At 29.1% G+C, this 19,439-nt stretch overlaps 2 protein-coding genes across 17 annotated transcripts in view; one reads left to right on the forward strand and one right to left on the reverse strand.

Moving 5' to 3' along the window:
• The window catches only part of Rbfox1 (RNA-binding Fox protein 1), a 230,189-nt gene extending 226,988 nt beyond the window's left edge, over nucleotides 1–3,201 (forward strand). For all 16 annotated transcript variants that reach the window (XM_067047937.1, XM_067047939.1, XM_067047943.1 and 13 more), the window contains one exon: nucleotides 802–3,201. In XM_067047937.1, coding sequence (XP_066904038.1) covers nucleotides 802–846 — 45 coding nt within the window. In that variant the 3' untranslated portion in view covers nucleotides 847–3,201. The remainder of the gene's footprint in view (nucleotides 1–801) is intronic.
• Nucleotides 3,202–6,573: 3,372 nt separating this feature from the next.
• cta (Guanine nucleotide-binding protein subunit alpha cta) lies at nucleotides 6,574–16,191 on the reverse strand. The gene is made up of 4 exons (XM_014421858.3): nucleotides 15,463–16,191; nucleotides 14,778–14,995; nucleotides 12,339–12,557; nucleotides 6,574–8,900 (listed from the first exon to the last, which is right to left on the reverse strand). The coding sequence occupies exons 1-4, from the start codon at nucleotides 16,114–16,116 to the stop codon at nucleotides 8,762–8,764; spliced, it is 1,230 nt and encodes a 409-aa protein (XP_014277344.1). The 5' UTR covers nucleotides 16,117–16,191; the 3' UTR covers nucleotides 6,574–8,761.
• Nucleotides 16,192–19,439: the final 3,248 nt, after the last annotated feature.

Here is a 19,439-nt window from a genome sequence, read left to right on the forward strand (position 1 = left end):
ATATATACCCTGTTTTCATAATTTAGAACAGTGGGACTGTTAGGTATCATTATTGCTGAATTATTCTTAGTAGAAGTGTCTGTAATTTTACTTAAAAAATATCTTTAAATGGTGCATACCAGAATATCATAAGTTCCATTTTTATTACTCTGTAATATCATTTTACTTAAGAAGTTTGGTATTTGATCAGTGTTTTCTTGTATGAAGAAATAATTCATTGTTTTAGGGCCTTTTAATTCAAAAGTATTTTTTTCAAACATCTGTTTTGTCTTCTTATCTATTCCCTATCTAAGAACCTTTTGTTGTGACAAATAATTGAACCTTTGAGTCTTGAAAAGCCCAATGAGTTTGATTAAGAAATCTATCTCGTATGATTTCTGGAATGAAGTTGAAGCATATCATTTTCGGTAGTTTTGTCTTTAATCATCTGACAGATATTAAGAAAATCATTAGTTATGACTTATCTGAACAGTTCAAAGAATTTCTCATATTAATGATTTGATTTATGATGGAAACGTTTTTAATTTGAAATGAAACATTGTACCGTTCATATTTCCAACAATTTTTTTTCTTCAAATTTATTTAATTCAATTTAAAAAAAAAAAAAAAATCTTTTTTTGTTTCTTGCAAAAATCATCTGAAAATGTAAATATTCTATATCTATTACTACTTAGTTGATGATGTCAGGTACATGGTCTAACATTTGTAATAAGTCACAATCTTCGATCCCATTATCATTTTTATTCCTTCCCTTAAAATTTTAAATGTTACTATCTTTTTTTTCTTTCTTTTTTTATGTAGGCTGCAGTATATAGAAGTGGTTACAACAGGTTTACCCCATACTGAGTGCAACAAATCAGCCGTCTACTACTTGTTTCTACAAATGTTTGTAAATATAAAAGTCAATTTACAATTAATTACATTAACCAAAAGCTATGTAAGTATTACATCATTAGGAACTTTTATCACATTTTTTTGTCTTTTCTTATGCTGGTTTATACATAATGATTATTGTATAATAAGTTAAAAAGAAAAAAAAAAATGAAAAAAAAATATCCTATATTACTGACTTCCTTTTCTCAGTTTCAAGCTATTTAGGCATTCATGTCTGTGAATCCCAAAATAATTCTTCATCCATAAATACATATATATATTTCAAGTATATATTTATACCTAATAATATTTCAAAATAAAATAGATGTAAAAATACAGGTTAGAGAAATGACCTAATGGTCGAATGATAACACCAAAATCATTTTCCTTCACTTAACTTATACCCATCAATAAATATTATTATAATTATATTTGTTATAATTGCTATTAAGATTTTTTTTTCCTTTCTAATTATGAATGTTTTTGTGTGTAAATATATAAATATATATATTATTTTTTTAAGTACATACTCTGCAGAATCTCAAATTGAGCTTGCGGAACCCTGTTCTTCTTAAATATATATTTAAAAAAAAACAAAAAAAAAAAGTGAAGAATAAGAATTAATAGAAAAAGTTATCTTTTTGTTCTGTCTTGCCTGTACAATAATGGAGCTCGACATGACATTAACTAGAGCCTGTCTTGTATATATGCAGAGCCCTTAGTTTTGTACAAAAAAGACAAAAGCCTCTTCATTTGAGTCCTTCAAATTATTTAAAAGACATTAAAAATATTTGTACGTATCTAAAATATAACTGGTATTATCCTACAATTCCTGTTAACATTTTTATACAATTTTTTAATAGAAACTGAAGTTAATTATGTAGTTATTGTATTAATAATAATTCTTAGCATTATTACTATATCTCTCCTTCGGAGTCACACATATCTCCTCAGCTCTCTTTAGTGTTATTTAGATGACTGGATTTAGAAAAAAAGTTTTGAGTTCTTTCAAAGAGGCATAGATTAGGAGATGATAAGCAGTTGTTTATTATGTTGCATTATCTTTATTATTATTATTTTTTTTTTTTTAGTTTTATGACATTGTAAGAGAATGCAGGAGTCGTTTAGTTGTTATATTCCTTCACCATCTATTCACAACTCTGTATAGGCATAATGTATTTAAAATAAATATAGATATACATATATAAATATTTGTACAAAAATATGTAAGTTTAAAGCGTGTGAAAGGATTACTCCTGCATTTTCAATAATCTGACACTCATCGTTCAAGTTTTGTGATTTGATAATGTTGAATTTGAGCGGTGAGGTCCAAATTGAGTGCTTGTTCATGAATCTAGTTTATAGCTTAGCAGTTTAAGAAAAAGTACGTACATATTAATTATCGATATATGTATATATACATAATCAATTTATCATATATGTTTAGTCTTAAGAAAAGGCTACATAACACTTTGTGTATTGTAATAGTATTTATAAAGTAAAGGTGATTTTGATATGGATCCCTTGTTTCTATTTATATTTGACTTGTTCTTTATATTGTTTGTATTTATTAAATTATTTAAATTTGTACTGATGAAATCTTTTTGACCAATATCTCGAGAACTATCTAAGAATATTAGTCGTAACTGATCACCTTTACTTATATCCATGTTGTGAACGGTTTGCATATATTAGCTGATGTGAATCGCTTATAAGATCCGACAGCATATCTGTCTACATAATTCTTCACAAGTTTAGAATCTCATTTATTAAGTGACACACCAGAGACCAAAGAGCCCTCTATTTAATGCTCAAATCCTAACATAACTGGCAGCACAACGATTCAATCTCAGAATTACTTTTATTTTTTCCTTCAATAAGGCAGATCAGTAATTTGTCGGAGATGTTATGTTTTATTGTTGAAAGTGAAATACTCATTTGTTTTAACTCGAATATACAGTTGATGTTTTTTATTTAAAAGCAATATAAGTGATATTAAGATTTAAATGATTTTTCTGGGGTTGATTCTGCCATTGTTGTAAATGATATTAACACTGTATAGGTTTTATTTTCTGTATATTAAGTACAGATTTATTGATGATTTATTAATGATGTCTTCCTTTTGGCACAATTGATTAATCGCACATCAACAGCACAAATCCAAATATAATTCGATTTTTCTGTATTTTTGTTTTGTAACTCATTGTTAGATAGCGTTGTATACTACCAATCAATGGCTTTCCAAGCCTAAATTGTAGAAAAAATAATACTGCTACATTGTGTTTTGTGTATTCCAGCATTATAAATTAAAGATTATATAAGAATTAATTTTTTTTTTTCTTCTTTGAAAGTTCCTTTCTTACTCCTTATTATTTTATAGCTGAAACACTTATTATTATTAAGATCTCCTTGACAATGGCCTGAGGAGTGAATTATTGGAGAAAAATAAACAAAGTGAGAGGTAAAGATCAAAGGATCTTTGTCAAGTGTTAATTTAAGTTACCTATTTGCAAACAAAAAATCAATATATAACAAATTAAGTATCTAAAAAATAAATTAGTTGTGTGGAATAACAGCATGTAACACTTAAAACACAGGGGCTCCCCTGGAATGTATATCATCTTTTTTTCTACAAAACATTGAGACAACATGAAATAATAAAAACAAAATGTATACAAATATTATTATTATTTTTAAAAATCATTAACAAAAAACCTTTCGAACAAGTAAAATGCATATTGGAAGTGTGTAAAAGAAGAGAATACACGAGTAAAGAAATTTATAAATTTTATAATAAAAAAAACTTTAATAAGAGTGTAAAAATCCTTAAAGGTGACAGAACCCTGTGTGTTCATAGTTGGTGGAAGCTAGAATAGTACTAAACATAATTCAGAACAATCCAAGTTGAAAGGGAGGTGTTTGTCTTCCCACCTTTCCGAACCCAATCTAGAAAAGAGACCTCCCTTGATACAATATCGTCATATGTGCTCACAAGCCACCACGGCTTGATGACAATGTTCATAGTGTTAAAACTGCAGGTGAGATGATCTTAAGACTGGCCTGCAGTAGGGGTAGGACGTGAGTTGTATCAATCTGATGGTTTTACCTGACATTCCTCAAAAAATATATCAGAATCTAAGAAAACTCTGGCCTTTATTTCATTTAAATTATCACTAAAAAGAGATTAAGTTGATACAAATCAACAAAGCAAAATATTAAAACATTTCTTTAATACACTTTACCATTAGTCATTTTATTTTAATCCTATCCATGCTGGGTATGGTTCTCATCCAACCAGGGCAGGTTGAAATATTTTGTTTGGCAGGCCCACAAAAAGCGACTAACGTTGGTGGTTTATTTTTTGTATTTTTGTTATTTACCTTTTGATTTTGTTCTTATGTTATGGATTCTGTAGCGAGAAGTAGTAAAACAAGCTGAAATTTGCACCTTACAGTTAACCTGGTTGTTGATAGTTAATTAGAAAAAAAAACTACAATTCAAACCAAACTATTCCTTCAACGGCACTGAATGTTATTGCTACCAATTTGAAAATGTTTTAATCTGGGCTTGTTCTTTTTGAAATGATCAATGACGGATTCCAAATACTGTAACTGTAAGCATCTATAAATCAAGAAACTAGATAATAAAAAAAAAATTAATTATGATAAATTCTGTAAACCAACTGTCATTCATCAAGATTACTTTGTGGTAACAATTTGGCCTTGAATAAAATGTTTGTTGTCATTAATATATTTGTAATCAATAATTTATTTCTTACTTCCTCAACTAAAATTAATCTGTAAATTGTTTAGTCCCTTAGGTGAAAAGTAGTATATGATGTTTTCCTCTATTTCCAAGGCCCTCTCGTTCTCAGTAACTAATGAACCATTTAGGATGATGCTAATTGAAGGTTCTATGTAATATTTTTTGATGTTTTAAATCTTCAGTGTGGATGAAGGGGGTAGATGCCTACTGGTGAGAGACACTCAAACCTCAAAATCCAATTATTAACTGAGATATCTGGATATAGAAGGGGCTATGTACACTTCAAAACATAACAAGCTCCAACAAAAGAAATTGAACATAGATTTCCTAAAATTTACTTAAAATATAACCCCTTCAATTGGCTTTGTTAGAGCTTTAATCAATCGTGAGGAATGCATAGTTTTAAGAAACAATCTTCCATTATGTAGTTTTAAATAAATCTAATCCAGTACACAAAGAAAAATTGATAAATAAATTAAAACCAAACTTAATCACACAGTTTTATTATTTCACAGTAAAAATTATCAAAGCATTAGAGAGAATGGGTAGGAGGTTCTCTAATTATAATTATAAATATTAATGTTAAAGAAACTCAAGTTAATGAAATAGATTACAAATATCTGATACTAATCCTTTTATAAGAATTCAGCCCTCATCTTGCCTTTCTAAGTCATCTTTAAGTTACAAAACACAATTTTAAACTAACAATGAGATCAATCGACCCATCAGAATGTATTTATGAAATGGTAATATTTTTTGAGACTATTTGTTTAAAAAAATATTTGTGTTCAACTTTTTGAATGCCCATTTTAAACCAAATTATAAAACACCGTAAATGTTTCATGTTCTTCCACTTAATAAATTGTAATTATCCTCTTTTATCTTAAACAATAAAATAAAAAGTATTTTTGTCATCATTGTCCCATATTCAGCGTATTGGCTATATAGGAAAAAGCCAACTATGCAATAATTATTTTCTATTCAATAAAAGGAAATCATAAAAAAGTAATTATATTCATATATTGTATTTTTTAAACAAAAGTTAAGAGATAGTTGAGGGTGTGGTCAGTGAACGAAACAAATAAATAGAACTTATTGTACATAATTAAAAAAAGTTTTATCATATATCATAATAGTAAGGGGGAGTGCAGGAGATAGTATCAGCAACAGCACACCTGTAGGTTATGTATTCAGATACCCCTGCCATGCAATTAACCTCGCCTCTCTCATAAATGTGGGGTTGGAGTGATGACCATAAGCAATGACTTAATTGGGAATAGATTTGTGTCAAATAGGCGACTGGAGGTTATGTCCATGAATGGTAAACTTCAGAGAAAGAACTATTGGTTCTCCTAGACTTCTGAACCTGAACAGTCAATATCTACAAATGTAAACTGATTTTTCAGAGTCCTTGAATGAATGCCAGTAACAAGGAAACCATAATATGTAAGTATATGAGGTTGGGTGACCTCTCCTGGCTTCCTACGCTCTCACAAACAATAAATGTACATAATATGATAGTGCAGTCTAATATCTTCATGCTTTTTTGCTCAAATTCTCCATTGAGGACCATTACAGCCACAGAGTGAGAATACTATCATTTATTGGGGCTAGCACAAAATAAAATATTATCTAACCTAGGTGGGAATTGAACCCACAACCTTCTAAATCTAGCGCTTTGGGACTCTCGCCCCAACTATCTCAGCTATCAAGTCCTCTTTGTGATCTTAACTTCCTACAGAATAATGAAAGAAAAAATCATTAATTTTAGTTACCATATACAGTGGTAAGGTATGTCACAATATCTTCAAGTTAACAATGGGAGAAAAGAGTTGAAGAAATTAAATGCTATGTATAAACCTCATATATATTATGTTGTACTGTTTTATTTTTATAAAATTAAGAACTGTCATAAAAAAAAAAAATAATAATATTAAGTCAAACAATTTAAAGATCTTAATAATTAACAATTTGTGTATATTATGAGAACATGTATCATTTTATTGAAAAATTAAATCAATAGAGTATAAAATTAATCTTTAGAGAGCACTTATACCACTAATAGATGTGAAATTATCATAACTTAAACAACCTTTATAAAGAAATTATTTTTTTAAAAATCCAATGACTAGACATATAGTTGGATCAACAAGAATACAAATTAATATACATATATTTTTCTATAAAATAAAATATCTGATTATATAAACAAGACAAAAATCCTAACTAAATATTATAATTATTAATTTACACAGAAATGAAATATCTATATATTTAATTATTTTAAAATGATTATACTTTACAATAAATAATAAATTATTGGCACTTGTTAATTGTGCAAACTAAATATTAAATTCAACAAAAATTTAAATATGGCTGACTTTAAATCATAAATGAGCAATGGTCAAAAAAGATACAATATAACGTATTATATTTCTAAGGCATGTAAAGACCTATCTGTGATGTAATTTATTAAGAAAATATATAATATACATAAAGCAGTACTGGCAAATTTAGTTTTTTATAGAATGTTTCGCCTACATCCTTTGAAGGATGAAAGCCTACTGCTGATTTTCACGTTTAGGTAGTTTTAAGGCACTGTAATTTAGATATCATTAAAATCATTTATGAACATAAGAATAATCAGAAAAATGAGTTAATTTGATTGATTAATTATGCTGTAATAAAAAGGGAATAAATAGACATTTCATCACAAGGTGAGAGAACAAATACTTTATCACAAAGCAAAATAACAGTATCTCTCATGATTTTTACTTATTAATACAAAATACATTATTGGTCCCAATATTCAAATGGTATCGTATAAAAATTTTCCCTTTTTCAAAAAACCAGTCAGTAAAAAAAGAATACATATTAAAAATATAATATTAGTACTTCTTTTATATACAAAATTCAATGCAAAAATAATAAATTTACAATCATTAATTGATATACAAAACATAGAGAGAAAATAAACTTGTATATATATTTATGTTTGTACAGTATACTACCTCATATACAATTCAATCAGCTTAGTAATCTTTTTATATACAATGGATTCATTTACATTATCTTGTTTTTATGTACATAAAAATATAATAGAAAATGTCAGGGAGTAGATAAATGTATGCATATACATATGTACACAGAAATATGGATACAAAAATAACAATTACAACTCTATCAGACATTATATTACGTTTATTGTCAAGGCATTGACAGGGATCATCATTTTAATGAATTAGAATTAAGGAAGACTGCGTTAAAAGTTACAACATGTGATGTCAGATAACTTAGTTCATAAAATTTTGATATAATCTAGTAAGCTTTTTACAAAAAAAAAAAAAATCACAAATAATCACAGTTTATTCGGATCACAAACTTGCAATTCTGAGGCAAATTGAGATTCTGTAATTAACAGGGACATGACCGAGTCAAAAGAAGCGATAAAGTCGAACTAATTTTGAACAATTAAAAATATTGTTTCAAATAGTTTAAGATTCAAAATGGAGATTCCATTGTTAAAATGTCAGTAAAACACGGGACAAATTTAATTTGTTCAATTTATCGAGATTACGTCCAATTTAAATGTTATCATAAAATTTATAAGAAATTGTTATAAATTAATTTAATACTCAGTTTTGCTTACAACTCACAAGCTGTATAATGATAATCATTTATAACTAATATAATTTATTATTTGATTAAATAATTTTAGTGGTTATAAATGCATTTTTACTTCTGAAGGTGAAGGTTAAATATAAATGGGTCATAAATATTTTAAATAATAATTTGGAATGAAAAATTACCTACACATATAATTCAAAACTCATCAGTTCATTTATAACATGTAAACTCATATATGTACACAGAATAAATAATAAAAAAAAAAGAAAAGAAAAACGAAAATTACCAATAAAAAAATAACAAAATATTTATAAGAACATAGTTGATAATTTAATTTACAATGTGTTACAATCCATGTATGTTACAATACATATATAAAATAACATGTACTAATTAATAATAATATCACTAAGGAAATGAGATATATGGACTTTGTTTTATTAATGTTAAAGCTAATAAGTTGCTTTTATTACTTAATGTAATAATCTGCCGTTCCTCATTCAAGCATAAGGCTTTCCAGGTTCCTATGAAGGATTGTATCTTTGACAGCATTAAAAACAACTTTTATGTTTTCGGTGTCAACAGCTGTGGTAAAATGGTAGAACAAGGGTTTCTTTGGTTCCCTTTTAACTGATCTGAAAAACAAAAGCACTAGTTTAATAAACTAATGTCTTCTTCAATACATGAAAATTATCCAATCATAGTAATGAGCTAAACATAAAAAAAAAAAAAAAATAAAATTGAGAGAAATATCATGCTACTTAGTAATAACAGACTGAAGAAAAATGATACATAACAAATTAGTTCATAAATTCAGTCTGCTTCATGCCATATAATAAAAATAAATGGAATGATATATATTTTATTTCTGTTGCCACTATAGACCAGGGATATCCTTGACTGCGTGTTGTGGTTCCTTAGGGACTGCAAACATGATTCAAATTGAACGTATTTGGGGTAGGGTCATCAGTCCTATGCCCAGACTGTGAGTTGCCTCCAACAGACTGACAGGCCTCATGTATCCCGGGGGAAGGGGAGGATGAAGTGTCATGTTCAGACGTGAGTGCTCACCCATTTCGTCTAATCACCCATCCAAGTAATGGCCACCCTTGACATTACTTAATGTTGTTACCAAGTACAAGTGTCTTAGTCCACATGAATACCCTGATCCCCTAATGTTATGTTATTATGAGGTGTAGATAGTTGACCGTAGATTAATGCTTGAAGAAGTTTGTCGGGGGGTGCGGTCAGCAAAGAACAACATAAATATGGTTTTTCACCCCCCACAAACTTCTTCAAGCATTATGTTATTATAAGTCATAAAAAATTATAGAAAAATATTAGTTCATAAACTCAGTCTGCTTCAAACATTATAATGAAAATATTATTTTCATGTATATCATTATATAAAAAAAAGGTTGTTTTATTTTTACAATAACAGGCAGATTCTAAAATTAATCATGGAAACTGTTAAATGGTTAATTCTTTGTTCTTTAGATATGTGCAAATTGTGGAACATTATATGTTATCTATCCCAATGTCGTAGGACATTCACTGACTTCCTTGCAATACACATACTGAAGTGCTGTCGATTCTTGTTTTGATATTGGTCTTGCAGACCAGATTACTTCTCTCATTCCTAACAGTCAAGCGCCTTGTTTTTCTTCACATCACTGAGTGTAGTTCTCATTTGGTTGCATATTGTATTATTCCTCCAGAGTGGGGGATTCTTATAACCATGTTAAAATTATAGAAAAATCTCAGAGTGTAAATAACGTTTTTTTCGCTTCATCTTTATTATTTTTTCAAAAATCTTATCAGTGTCAATTCACAGAAAATTTCATGCTGAAATATATTGCATCATTGATTATAAAAATTAAAATCAACCACAAAATGGTCTCCGAATAACTGAAAAACATAACATTTTTGCCTATTAGTCACTCACTGTTCAAGATCTCTTAAGCCAAAACATATTTTTATCACACGATAAAAATTAATAAAATTATTTATAAGAATTATAAATTTACTAAAATTTGAACCCTTATAGAACTCTTTATATTCAGTAGTTCCCAAGTTAAGAGTTTTTTAAAAAACAATATTTTTTTTTTCCAATAACAAGAAATCAACATTTTGTGAATTTCTTGGAGCAAACATCATGGAAATTGCTATGAACAAAGAAGATAGAAATAATGAACATTAATAATAAAAACTACTTCATACATTTACCTAGCTTCAATTTTAGCATTATAGAAATTTGTACCACAAATGCTCCTGAGATACAGTTTGTTCAAACACAAATGTTCTTAACAAATAATGAGAAATCAACATTTTGTGAATTTATTTTGGCAAATATCATATAAACTGGGACGAACAAAGATAATCATTAGAAATTACTTTAGTGTACATTTTCCTAGCTTTAATATGAGTGCTAATAGACAACTGTACATTTAATAATCCCTAAGATACAGTTTTCAATGCAAATTTTTTAAATTTCAAATAATAGAAAAGTAACATTTTAAAAATTAATTTTTGTTAAGATCTCAGGAACTATTAGAAGTACAGATAGATGTTCATTAGCACTCAAATTGAAGCTAGGTAAATGTACCATAAAGTAGTTTTAAATGAGTATCTTCGTGCATTCCAGTTTACATAATATTTGCCCACATAAATTAACAAAATGTCAACTTTGAAAACTGTTTTGATTTATGAGAATTGTATCGTGGAAATTATTTAATGTAAAGAGCTGAATAGGGACTCAAATTTTAACAAATGATATTTTAAAAAAGTTTATCAATCATTTTTATTGTGAACGAGATAGCTTTAAAGATATCAAGCACAGAGTGAAAATAGAAAGCTTTTCGACAACTAATTTGTAATTTATTCTTTTTATTTTATAACATTTTTTTAAATCAATCACAAAAACTTTTCCAACATGAAATTATTTTTACATTGATACCACACAAGATATTTTTGCCAGTACCGCTCGGGTTGCAGACGTTACTGATAATTTCTAATAGCTACCAGGTTTCACAAGTGTTAAAGTGAGACAATGTGAATTTAATGGGGATTACACCAAGTAGAATAACTAAATTGACTATAACAATGGTTTGTTTTATAAATGAATATTAAAATTTAGGTTTATGAATTTATAAAGGGCTCTAGTAACATTACAAATAAATAAATTTAAAGAAATATATTACTCTCACAGCTCAATTACTTTCAACCAAAATAACTTTATTATAGTATTTTTCAATAAAATACTTAGAATTTCATGTAAATTTAATTGGGGGATGAATTTATTTACAAATACTGAATACTGGGGACATAATGATTGAATATTTCTTAGTGCTGTCAATAGCCCCAAATAAAATAAGGAAAAAGATTTTCTTAAACAAATCCAGAATAAAACAAAACAACAAAGGCTCACGGACATTTGGAGCTGTAAATGTAAGTTCCTACAATGAATGATTTATTAAGTTATGTAAGTCACTAAAAAAGGTACAAAAAATATGTCCACTTCCATTTAATTAATTTTAATACCAAATATACTACCAAATTTCCAAAAAGATGTATATTTTCTTAGTAATTTGACATAAGAACTAATTTGTAATGAAACAAACACTTAACATACATAATTCATACATTTTATGTAGTACAAATTGTCTTTAATATTCTTCTATATTAACTATGTACTTTTTCCCAAAATAAATGACCCACAAATTTAGTTCTAGAATTGAGAGTGTGTACATATATATTTTAAGACTTTTGTCAGACTCATACGTACTTTTGACTTTTATCATAGAGGGGTTCCATAATAGTGGGGCTTAAGTGCATTAAATTTGTACCTTGTTGGCTGCAACCTTAATTAAATTGTCCATTAAAAGAAATTCCTCAGTAGCTAAGAAGTCAATGTAAAAAAGAACACTGAATTTGAACGTAAAAAAAAACATGAATGTACATAAAAACAAAGAAATATGTGTACAAAACAGTTTCAAGTACATCCATTATTTACTGGTTTGTTTTTCTAAATGACAAGTGATAAAAAATATTAAAGGTAATAAACAAAAATTTACCTGAAAAATTCAAGAAGAAAGTTTTGGACATCCTGCAACTTTTTTTCATCTCCTATGAATTCTGGAAAATACCATCTGATGCTTGTTTCACCAGATTTCAATTTTTCAGCTAACAGATCAGTTTTGTTTAGGAATAAAATTATAGAGGAATCTTTGAAGAATTGGTTATTTACTATAGTATCAAAAATATTTTTCGATTCTTCCAATCTATTTGTCCTCCTATAATAGAATATAACAAATTAGCTACCATATATTAAATAATAGTGGATCATTTTTTCACAATAAATTTTGAATATTACAATTACTTTTTAATTGTTACTTTCCACCAAACAGGAAGCAATTATTTTGAAGCTGTAGCGAATTATAAAATTAAAATAAAATGTACATAGCAATATTTCAAACTAGTTCAAAGATTGTAATCAATATTTATATTAAGTTTACACTGAATAAGAAAACTAAAAATATAATGTGCCAATTTCTTTTTGAATTTATGATGAAGGCCTGTGTGGAAAGGGGCATAAGGTCTAACTGATAAGGCATAAGATTGTCGAGGTATATAACTAGCATCCTATTGTAACATATATATCTTTTAATTTTAAATCTGAATGGTAACAAGATTACCCTCCGACTTACTAACCTTTAAAAAATACCTTTGACCATTTTAAGGAGTCTGCAACAAGTTGATACTAAATGCAAAACTTTAAAAGAAATCTTTCAAATCATTATTCACATATTCCAAGCATTAGAAAACTTTTAATACGTCAAGCATTAATGGCATGTGATCTATTCTTTTGATAATACATGAATAAATGGCATAAAATATGTCATTAATTCAAAATTGCAATGGATTTATTTATTTCACCAATGTCACACAAAAAAATGTTTTATAGGAAATACAGTTTGAAAACTAGTCTAGATGTGGTTCCAATCTTCAATTATTCTAAAAAAGTTAATTTATATTTTTACCATTTCCACACACTGGAAAAAGAAAATAGACTCAAAATATTAGTAATACTAATTGAAGAAATACAATTAACACTCATTTCTGCCCAAATGTGTATACGAAGAATGAAGAAATATTAGGTTAATTGACCAAAGAAACGGTACAATGAATGTTACTGGAAAATATGTTCAATAAAGGACCTCCAATGCCACACTCATATAAGTATTTTCTTTTTTTCGGAGGTAGCATCATATTATTCCAAATGTCATTCTTTCAATTAAAAATTAAGTATATTTTGTTTCACTTTTACACTAGCATAGATACCTCTATATACTGGCTGTTTATTACCCTCTGAATCACATAATAACATGGGTACACAGTATTAAAAATATTGTAAATCAAATTAAATTTCATTGATCTAAATATTTTCATAAAAAAGTATTCATAATAATACACAAAGGAAAAATATTTTATAGTTGTTAACAAGCTCGGGGATGCAACCTAACAAAATAAAATATATAAATAAGAGTACCAAAAATTACTATACAGCTTCAGTTAGAAATCATAGCATAAATTGAGCCTAATGTTGAGGTCCAATTACTCTGAGGATATAAACTGCCTAAATTGTATACAAACACTTTATGCAAAGCGTTACTAAAATTTAAAGCTAATATCAATACTTTTAAGTTAAGAAATTAAGATTTTATCAATAAACCCATATCTTTCTTACCCTCCTACAGGTAACTTCAGATATCAGATATAACCTCAGAATAAATCTCATTACCTTTATAATCACCAAATAATTAAATAATAAAAAGAAATAACAGAGAAGCAAGAAACAATGCATTCAGTATTGCAAGTATTACATGAAGGAATATTTATGTCACTACATTTACAACTTTACGCGTAATCTTAATTACAATTTTCCATACCACTTCAAGACTGAAACTCTAAATCCATCTCTATTGAAATGTGTGAACAAAATTTGATTCAAGCCAAATTCAACTTAAATCATGACAACATATCGCTATAAGTATAATTTGTTCTACTCAACTTTTCTTAATAAAATAATGTAGTAGTTGAAATAAAAAATGTTCAAAGGCATTTAAATGAATCAGGTAATAAACAAGGAAAAAAGGTAAATGAAACTAAACAAGAATATGTTAAGTCCCGATAGCTATATCTTTCATATCACTAACAGATAAAGTTATAAGATTAAAACAGTGAAAGTGTAAGAGAAGTTTAAAGCTGATTCAATTTAATTTCAAAATGAAATGTGCCTATTGAAAAATGGATATCTGCTAACTAAATAACCCATAACAACAGACATTGAAATACCACGACAAAAGCATGATAGTCATTAAACATTTGTGATAAGGATTTGGCAGATAGAATAAATTAAACACAACTGGAATATTATCACTGGTAGTTCTTAAGAAAATCATTGCCGGGAATAAAAGATAATATGATAAGTACAGTGAATAATTTTCAATTACCTGTCTTCTACAAGTACTTGATCAAATTCTGAAGAAGAGACAAGAAAAAGAATGGATGTTACAGACTCAAAACACTGAAACCATTTTTGCCTTTGGGATCGTTGACCACCAACGTCAACAAATCTAAAAGGTATGTTGTTTATGGGAATGGTGAATTCTGAGATACCCTTTGTAGCTTTTCTTGCATGGAGAATATCTCTGTTTGTAGGAATGTAATCCTAAAACAGATTAAGCAGTTAGATGTATGATATAATATATTTTGTTTCAAGTGGATTATAAGATAACAAAATGTAATAATCAAATGACATCATCTTCAAAATAATATTAAAATTATGGAAATGAATAAGCATGAAAATCTTTCAAATAGTTAAGTCATTTATGTAAGACACACCCATAAGTAATTAATGCATGCCAATAGGCTAATTCAGCAGTCATAAATACATTGAAAGTTATAAATAGATCTAATTCCAAAACATAAACATTATAGCATCTTTAAGTGCAAATTGTGATATGTTAAGTGATTTGACATTTACTTAAAACATGGAAGCAGAACTAAGTTTTATAACCTTCTGCAATCAGATGAGTTTTTAAATTTATACTAACTAAGCTATTTCCCAGTAATCAAAAAAGAAGGAAACTTTTTATCTGGAAAGGGGGATAACCTGTATTGGTCACAAGTACTCACCACTCGCGATATCCTTTCTAGACTGTTGAGAAAATAGGAAACAGAATCACTGAGCTGGAATTCTCTCCTTCTCTCGAAAGCCCTTTTGATTCCAGAATCCTTCCACAAATTGAAGAGGGTCGGGGCATAGTGTACAAAAAGCCTGGTATCCAATGGCATAGTGTTTTCGTACCTCAGAATGTAACTTCCATTCTCGCTGTTCGCCGGGTGCTCCCAAGGTATACCGAGTTTGTTCCTGGCATCCACCAGCACCTTCATACCTTTAACTATGTTCTGATATATACATTGTTGATACTCTTTGATAAGCTCTGGCTCGAATTTGACACCATGAATAATCCTCATTTGTTTAAGAAAAGTCGACTTGCCACTTTCACCAGCTCCGAGGAGTAAGAGTTTCACTTGTCGCCTGAAAGAGTGTTTTTCTTTTTCTATAGTTTTGTCTATTTCCTGGCTGTGAGTCCTCTGTTCAATTTCTTCGGGGCTATATCTAAACCGTAAACAACACGGACACGAAAACGTAACATTCGCCATCTTTGAGGCCTCACCCCACAACTCAACCTGTTCTCGTTGCCCTCCGCTCGCCGGAACGAACATTCCCGAGTTCTCTCGAGGAGGGGGCAGCTTCACAATTAGCTCATCCCATTCTCTTTCCATTTACCGCTAATTACCTCTTGTATCAATTAATTCTCTAATCTCATCTCCTGATTAGAATATCAACATTATTCACATCTTTAAATTTCTAAACGGATTTTAAATATATTAACCATAATTTCTTTGTAGAGTTAAAAAAAAAATCAGATGAAATCTGTGAAGTCGAAGTTTTATCAGTATAATATATGTTTTAATATAATTAGATGATTATCAAAATATCATATTAGTTGCGTTGTATGACTCATGTAATTTCTTTCAATTATATGAGGCGTTAAGAACCTGAGTAGAATTTTTATTTATTCTTCCTTGTTTCACAAGCAATTTGTGTTGTAAGTTATCATCAAATGGTAATCAATCTCAGATGAGTTTCGTGGTGTGATTCCTGTAATAATATCTTCTAATGATGAAATGAGGCGTTAAGAACCAGAATGGGCATTTTTTTTTTTCATTTTTTTATTCCTGAGTCGCCTTAAAGGCAATATGGTTGTGAAAGCAGTGAGAAGTATGCCTAAGCCACGGCTGCCAGTAAAATATTTTATTATATTATAATTTTTATTAAATGATATGTAAGGATAAAATATTAGGAAAAGGGAGAAATTAGATTGTGCTGTAGACCTGTGAACAGCTTTCTACAGGATCTTTCCTTTATATATTTATTTTGCAATGTTTTTAATTCATTAATCCAAATGTTTGTTCTAAATGGGCTGAGTTCCAAGGGAAAAGTGAGTGCACCCACGAACTCATTCCTCGAACACGGTCTGTAGAACGGATAATCCTTTCCTGGTCCTTAAGCTGTGCCCTCTCAAGACTTAGATCCCAGTTTCCCTCAAAAGTTTGGCTTTCAGTTCTTGTAGGTGTTGTAACCAACCTCGACATAACAGTCTTCCAGTAAGAGGAGGTCTACACCTCTAGAGGTACCCCTCTTCCTAGTAATTACATAGCCTCTTGAGACACTGTCCGGTTTGCCCTGGTGACTTGCAGGGAAGCCATTCACTGAATCGACACCAGCTAAGCTCTTCTACCGGAGTGAAAGGTTCCAATTCCAGGGTAGAGATGTAGTCCAAGTGAGGGGTCATGTTAAGCTTCCTACTAGTCTTTAAAGTAAGGTAAATGACTTCAGCTAGTCATATCCTTTGACTGCGTATATCCAGAGCTATACATGGGTCCTTTCAGTCGTAACCCTTAGGAGAACAGTCTGGGTCCTGAAGGAAGCCATTCCCAGCGTCTTCCTTTCGCGCCATCTTCTTATCTGGCTGATGCACTATTCAGCTGTAATTAGTGATTGCGATTACTTTGGTTCAACGAGTAATTGTAATTCTTGACCATTATTACAATTATGGTGGAACATCAAGTAGTTAAAATTATTAATCGGATTTGTAATTCCTTTTCTCAAATTACAGTAATTGGAAAGTAATTGTAGCCACAGACATTTCCTTACCTAATTAAGATCTATTTCGTTACTTCATTAAATTAATTAGCTAATTAGTACATGTTTAAGACCGCTACAAACTGTTATTCTCTGTTAAGTATGGAGTCATATAATAAATCATATCTCAGGTTTTGATAAAATATGAAAAAAAAAATTATGTTTCGGTTTTCACTAAAATTATTGTTTGATAAAAAATTTTCTGCCTGTTTTTGATGAGTTAATAAGTTCATGCTCAACCACCTTTTTTTCTCTTCCATTTAAAGTTCCCCTTAATGTGGATTTAAACTATTTAAAAGTTGCGAATACATGCTTTTGTGGGACACCATCGAATCACATTGAACAATTTGTTTTTATAAAGATAGGAAATGCTGGAGTTGTCTTTGAAAATTCAGTGCATTTTACGAAGATCCAAATTTTCACTCAAGTATTCATTTTCATCATCGATAAATCTTATTTTTTCCTTGTAGAGAAACTATTAATGTGATCATGTATTTTAAATAGATATGGTTATATAATAAATAAGAGTTACATTGGTAGGTTGGGATCTATTACTTAAATTTTACAGAGAAAACAGTATTGTGCAAATAGGAAGTCTACTTTATTTGGAATTCACTTCAATGCTGCTACCTTCTCATTTTTTTTTTTTTTTTTAATATTTATTTAATGCTGTTTACAACTGTACATTATAATACATTTAGCGAATCTGATCTCAGTTAAATTGGAGTGTTACAGGCGTGTAGAGAAACTACCCATTGGCAGAACTCTAATACCTTCTCAGTTTATTTCAGAAACGTCACAAATTCAGGACATAAGACCATTAAAAGATTAATGATAATGATAATTAATTAATGATTTAAATTGCATGTACGTTTTCAACTATTTCAGAGAATCGAATTTGCAAAAAACGTATATTGGTAATTTTGGACTTATGACCTTTCTTGAACAAACGATTAAATTATTAGAGATACTTTAATAACAGAAAAAAAGCCAACATTTAATTAGTGGAATGAATTGATCATGCGTTTCATACCACAAAGTTATTATTATCGTTTTGCTAAGATACACTCACGAATGATTCAGCACTGTAATCGAAAGGAACAGGAGCTTCCTTCCTACTTTATCAAGAGTGGAGAAGGTATATGTAAATATTTTCAAATGCTGCCAACATTTGTTCTAAGATAGTGGCGTTATCTCCTTCTTGACTCGCCATTGTCCTTTCCTTTATCTTTCGAAATCCCAATGAGTCACGGGAGGTGCGGATTAACGGATGAATCACATTAAGGTGCATGGATCTGAAGTCATCGATTAAAAAAATTGGTGGCCATTAATATAAAATTTTTATTTAGAGTTTACTTTATTTAGAAAAAAAAGTTTCTAAACAATATAGTAAGAATTTAATGTTTATTGTCATCAATTAAATTACCTCCCTCCGAAATAAGTTCTTCCGATTAAGAACTTGCCATTGTTCAAGTATTGAGTTATCTAGCTCAAGTTATAGGACCTGGATAGACGGAGCAGCTAAACTCTAATACCATAGGAAACTGAATTGCTATTATTTTTTCACTTTCCTCAGTAGTACATCTGTTCGATAAAACTCAGAGACTAAACAAAGGTTTTTTTCTAGAATGTTTACAATTTGCTTTAATTTTATACACAACAATTCATTTTTTCTATTCAACACTGTATCTGTTGCTAGTTCATATAATTTTGAAAAGCACTTGTACACAGGCTAGTGTTACCATTCCTTTTGGTTAGGTACATAATTTCCTTACCTATATACTATAATTTACTTACTATATTTTGATCATATTTTTTTTAGCCCCGTGTGATATAGTTTATTTCAACGATAGATTTTTTTCCCCCCGTTGTTACTCAGAACCTGAGAAGGTTTTAAACA

The sequence above is a fragment of the Halyomorpha halys genome, unplaced genomic scaffold (assembly GCF_000696795.3).
Source record: "Halyomorpha halys isolate HHAL.00 unplaced genomic scaffold, Hhal_1.1 Scaffold343.1, whole genome shotgun sequence".
Lineage (NCBI taxonomy): Eukaryota > Metazoa > Arthropoda > Insecta > Hemiptera > Pentatomidae > Halyomorpha > Halyomorpha halys.

Coding starts and splice junctions, on each gene's coding strand:
- cta (XM_014421858.3), bottom strand. CDS start 16,116: ATGGAAAGAGAATGGGATGAGCTAATTGTGAAGCTGCCCCCTCCTCGA. Junction 14,996..15,462: donor TAGAAAGGATATCGCGAGTG/GTGAGTACTTGT, acceptor AATCTGTTTTAG/GATTACATTCCTACAAACAG. Junction 12,558..14,777: donor CAAGTACTTGTAGAAGACAG/GTAATTGAAAAT, acceptor ATTCTATTATAG/GAGGACAAATAGATTGGAAG.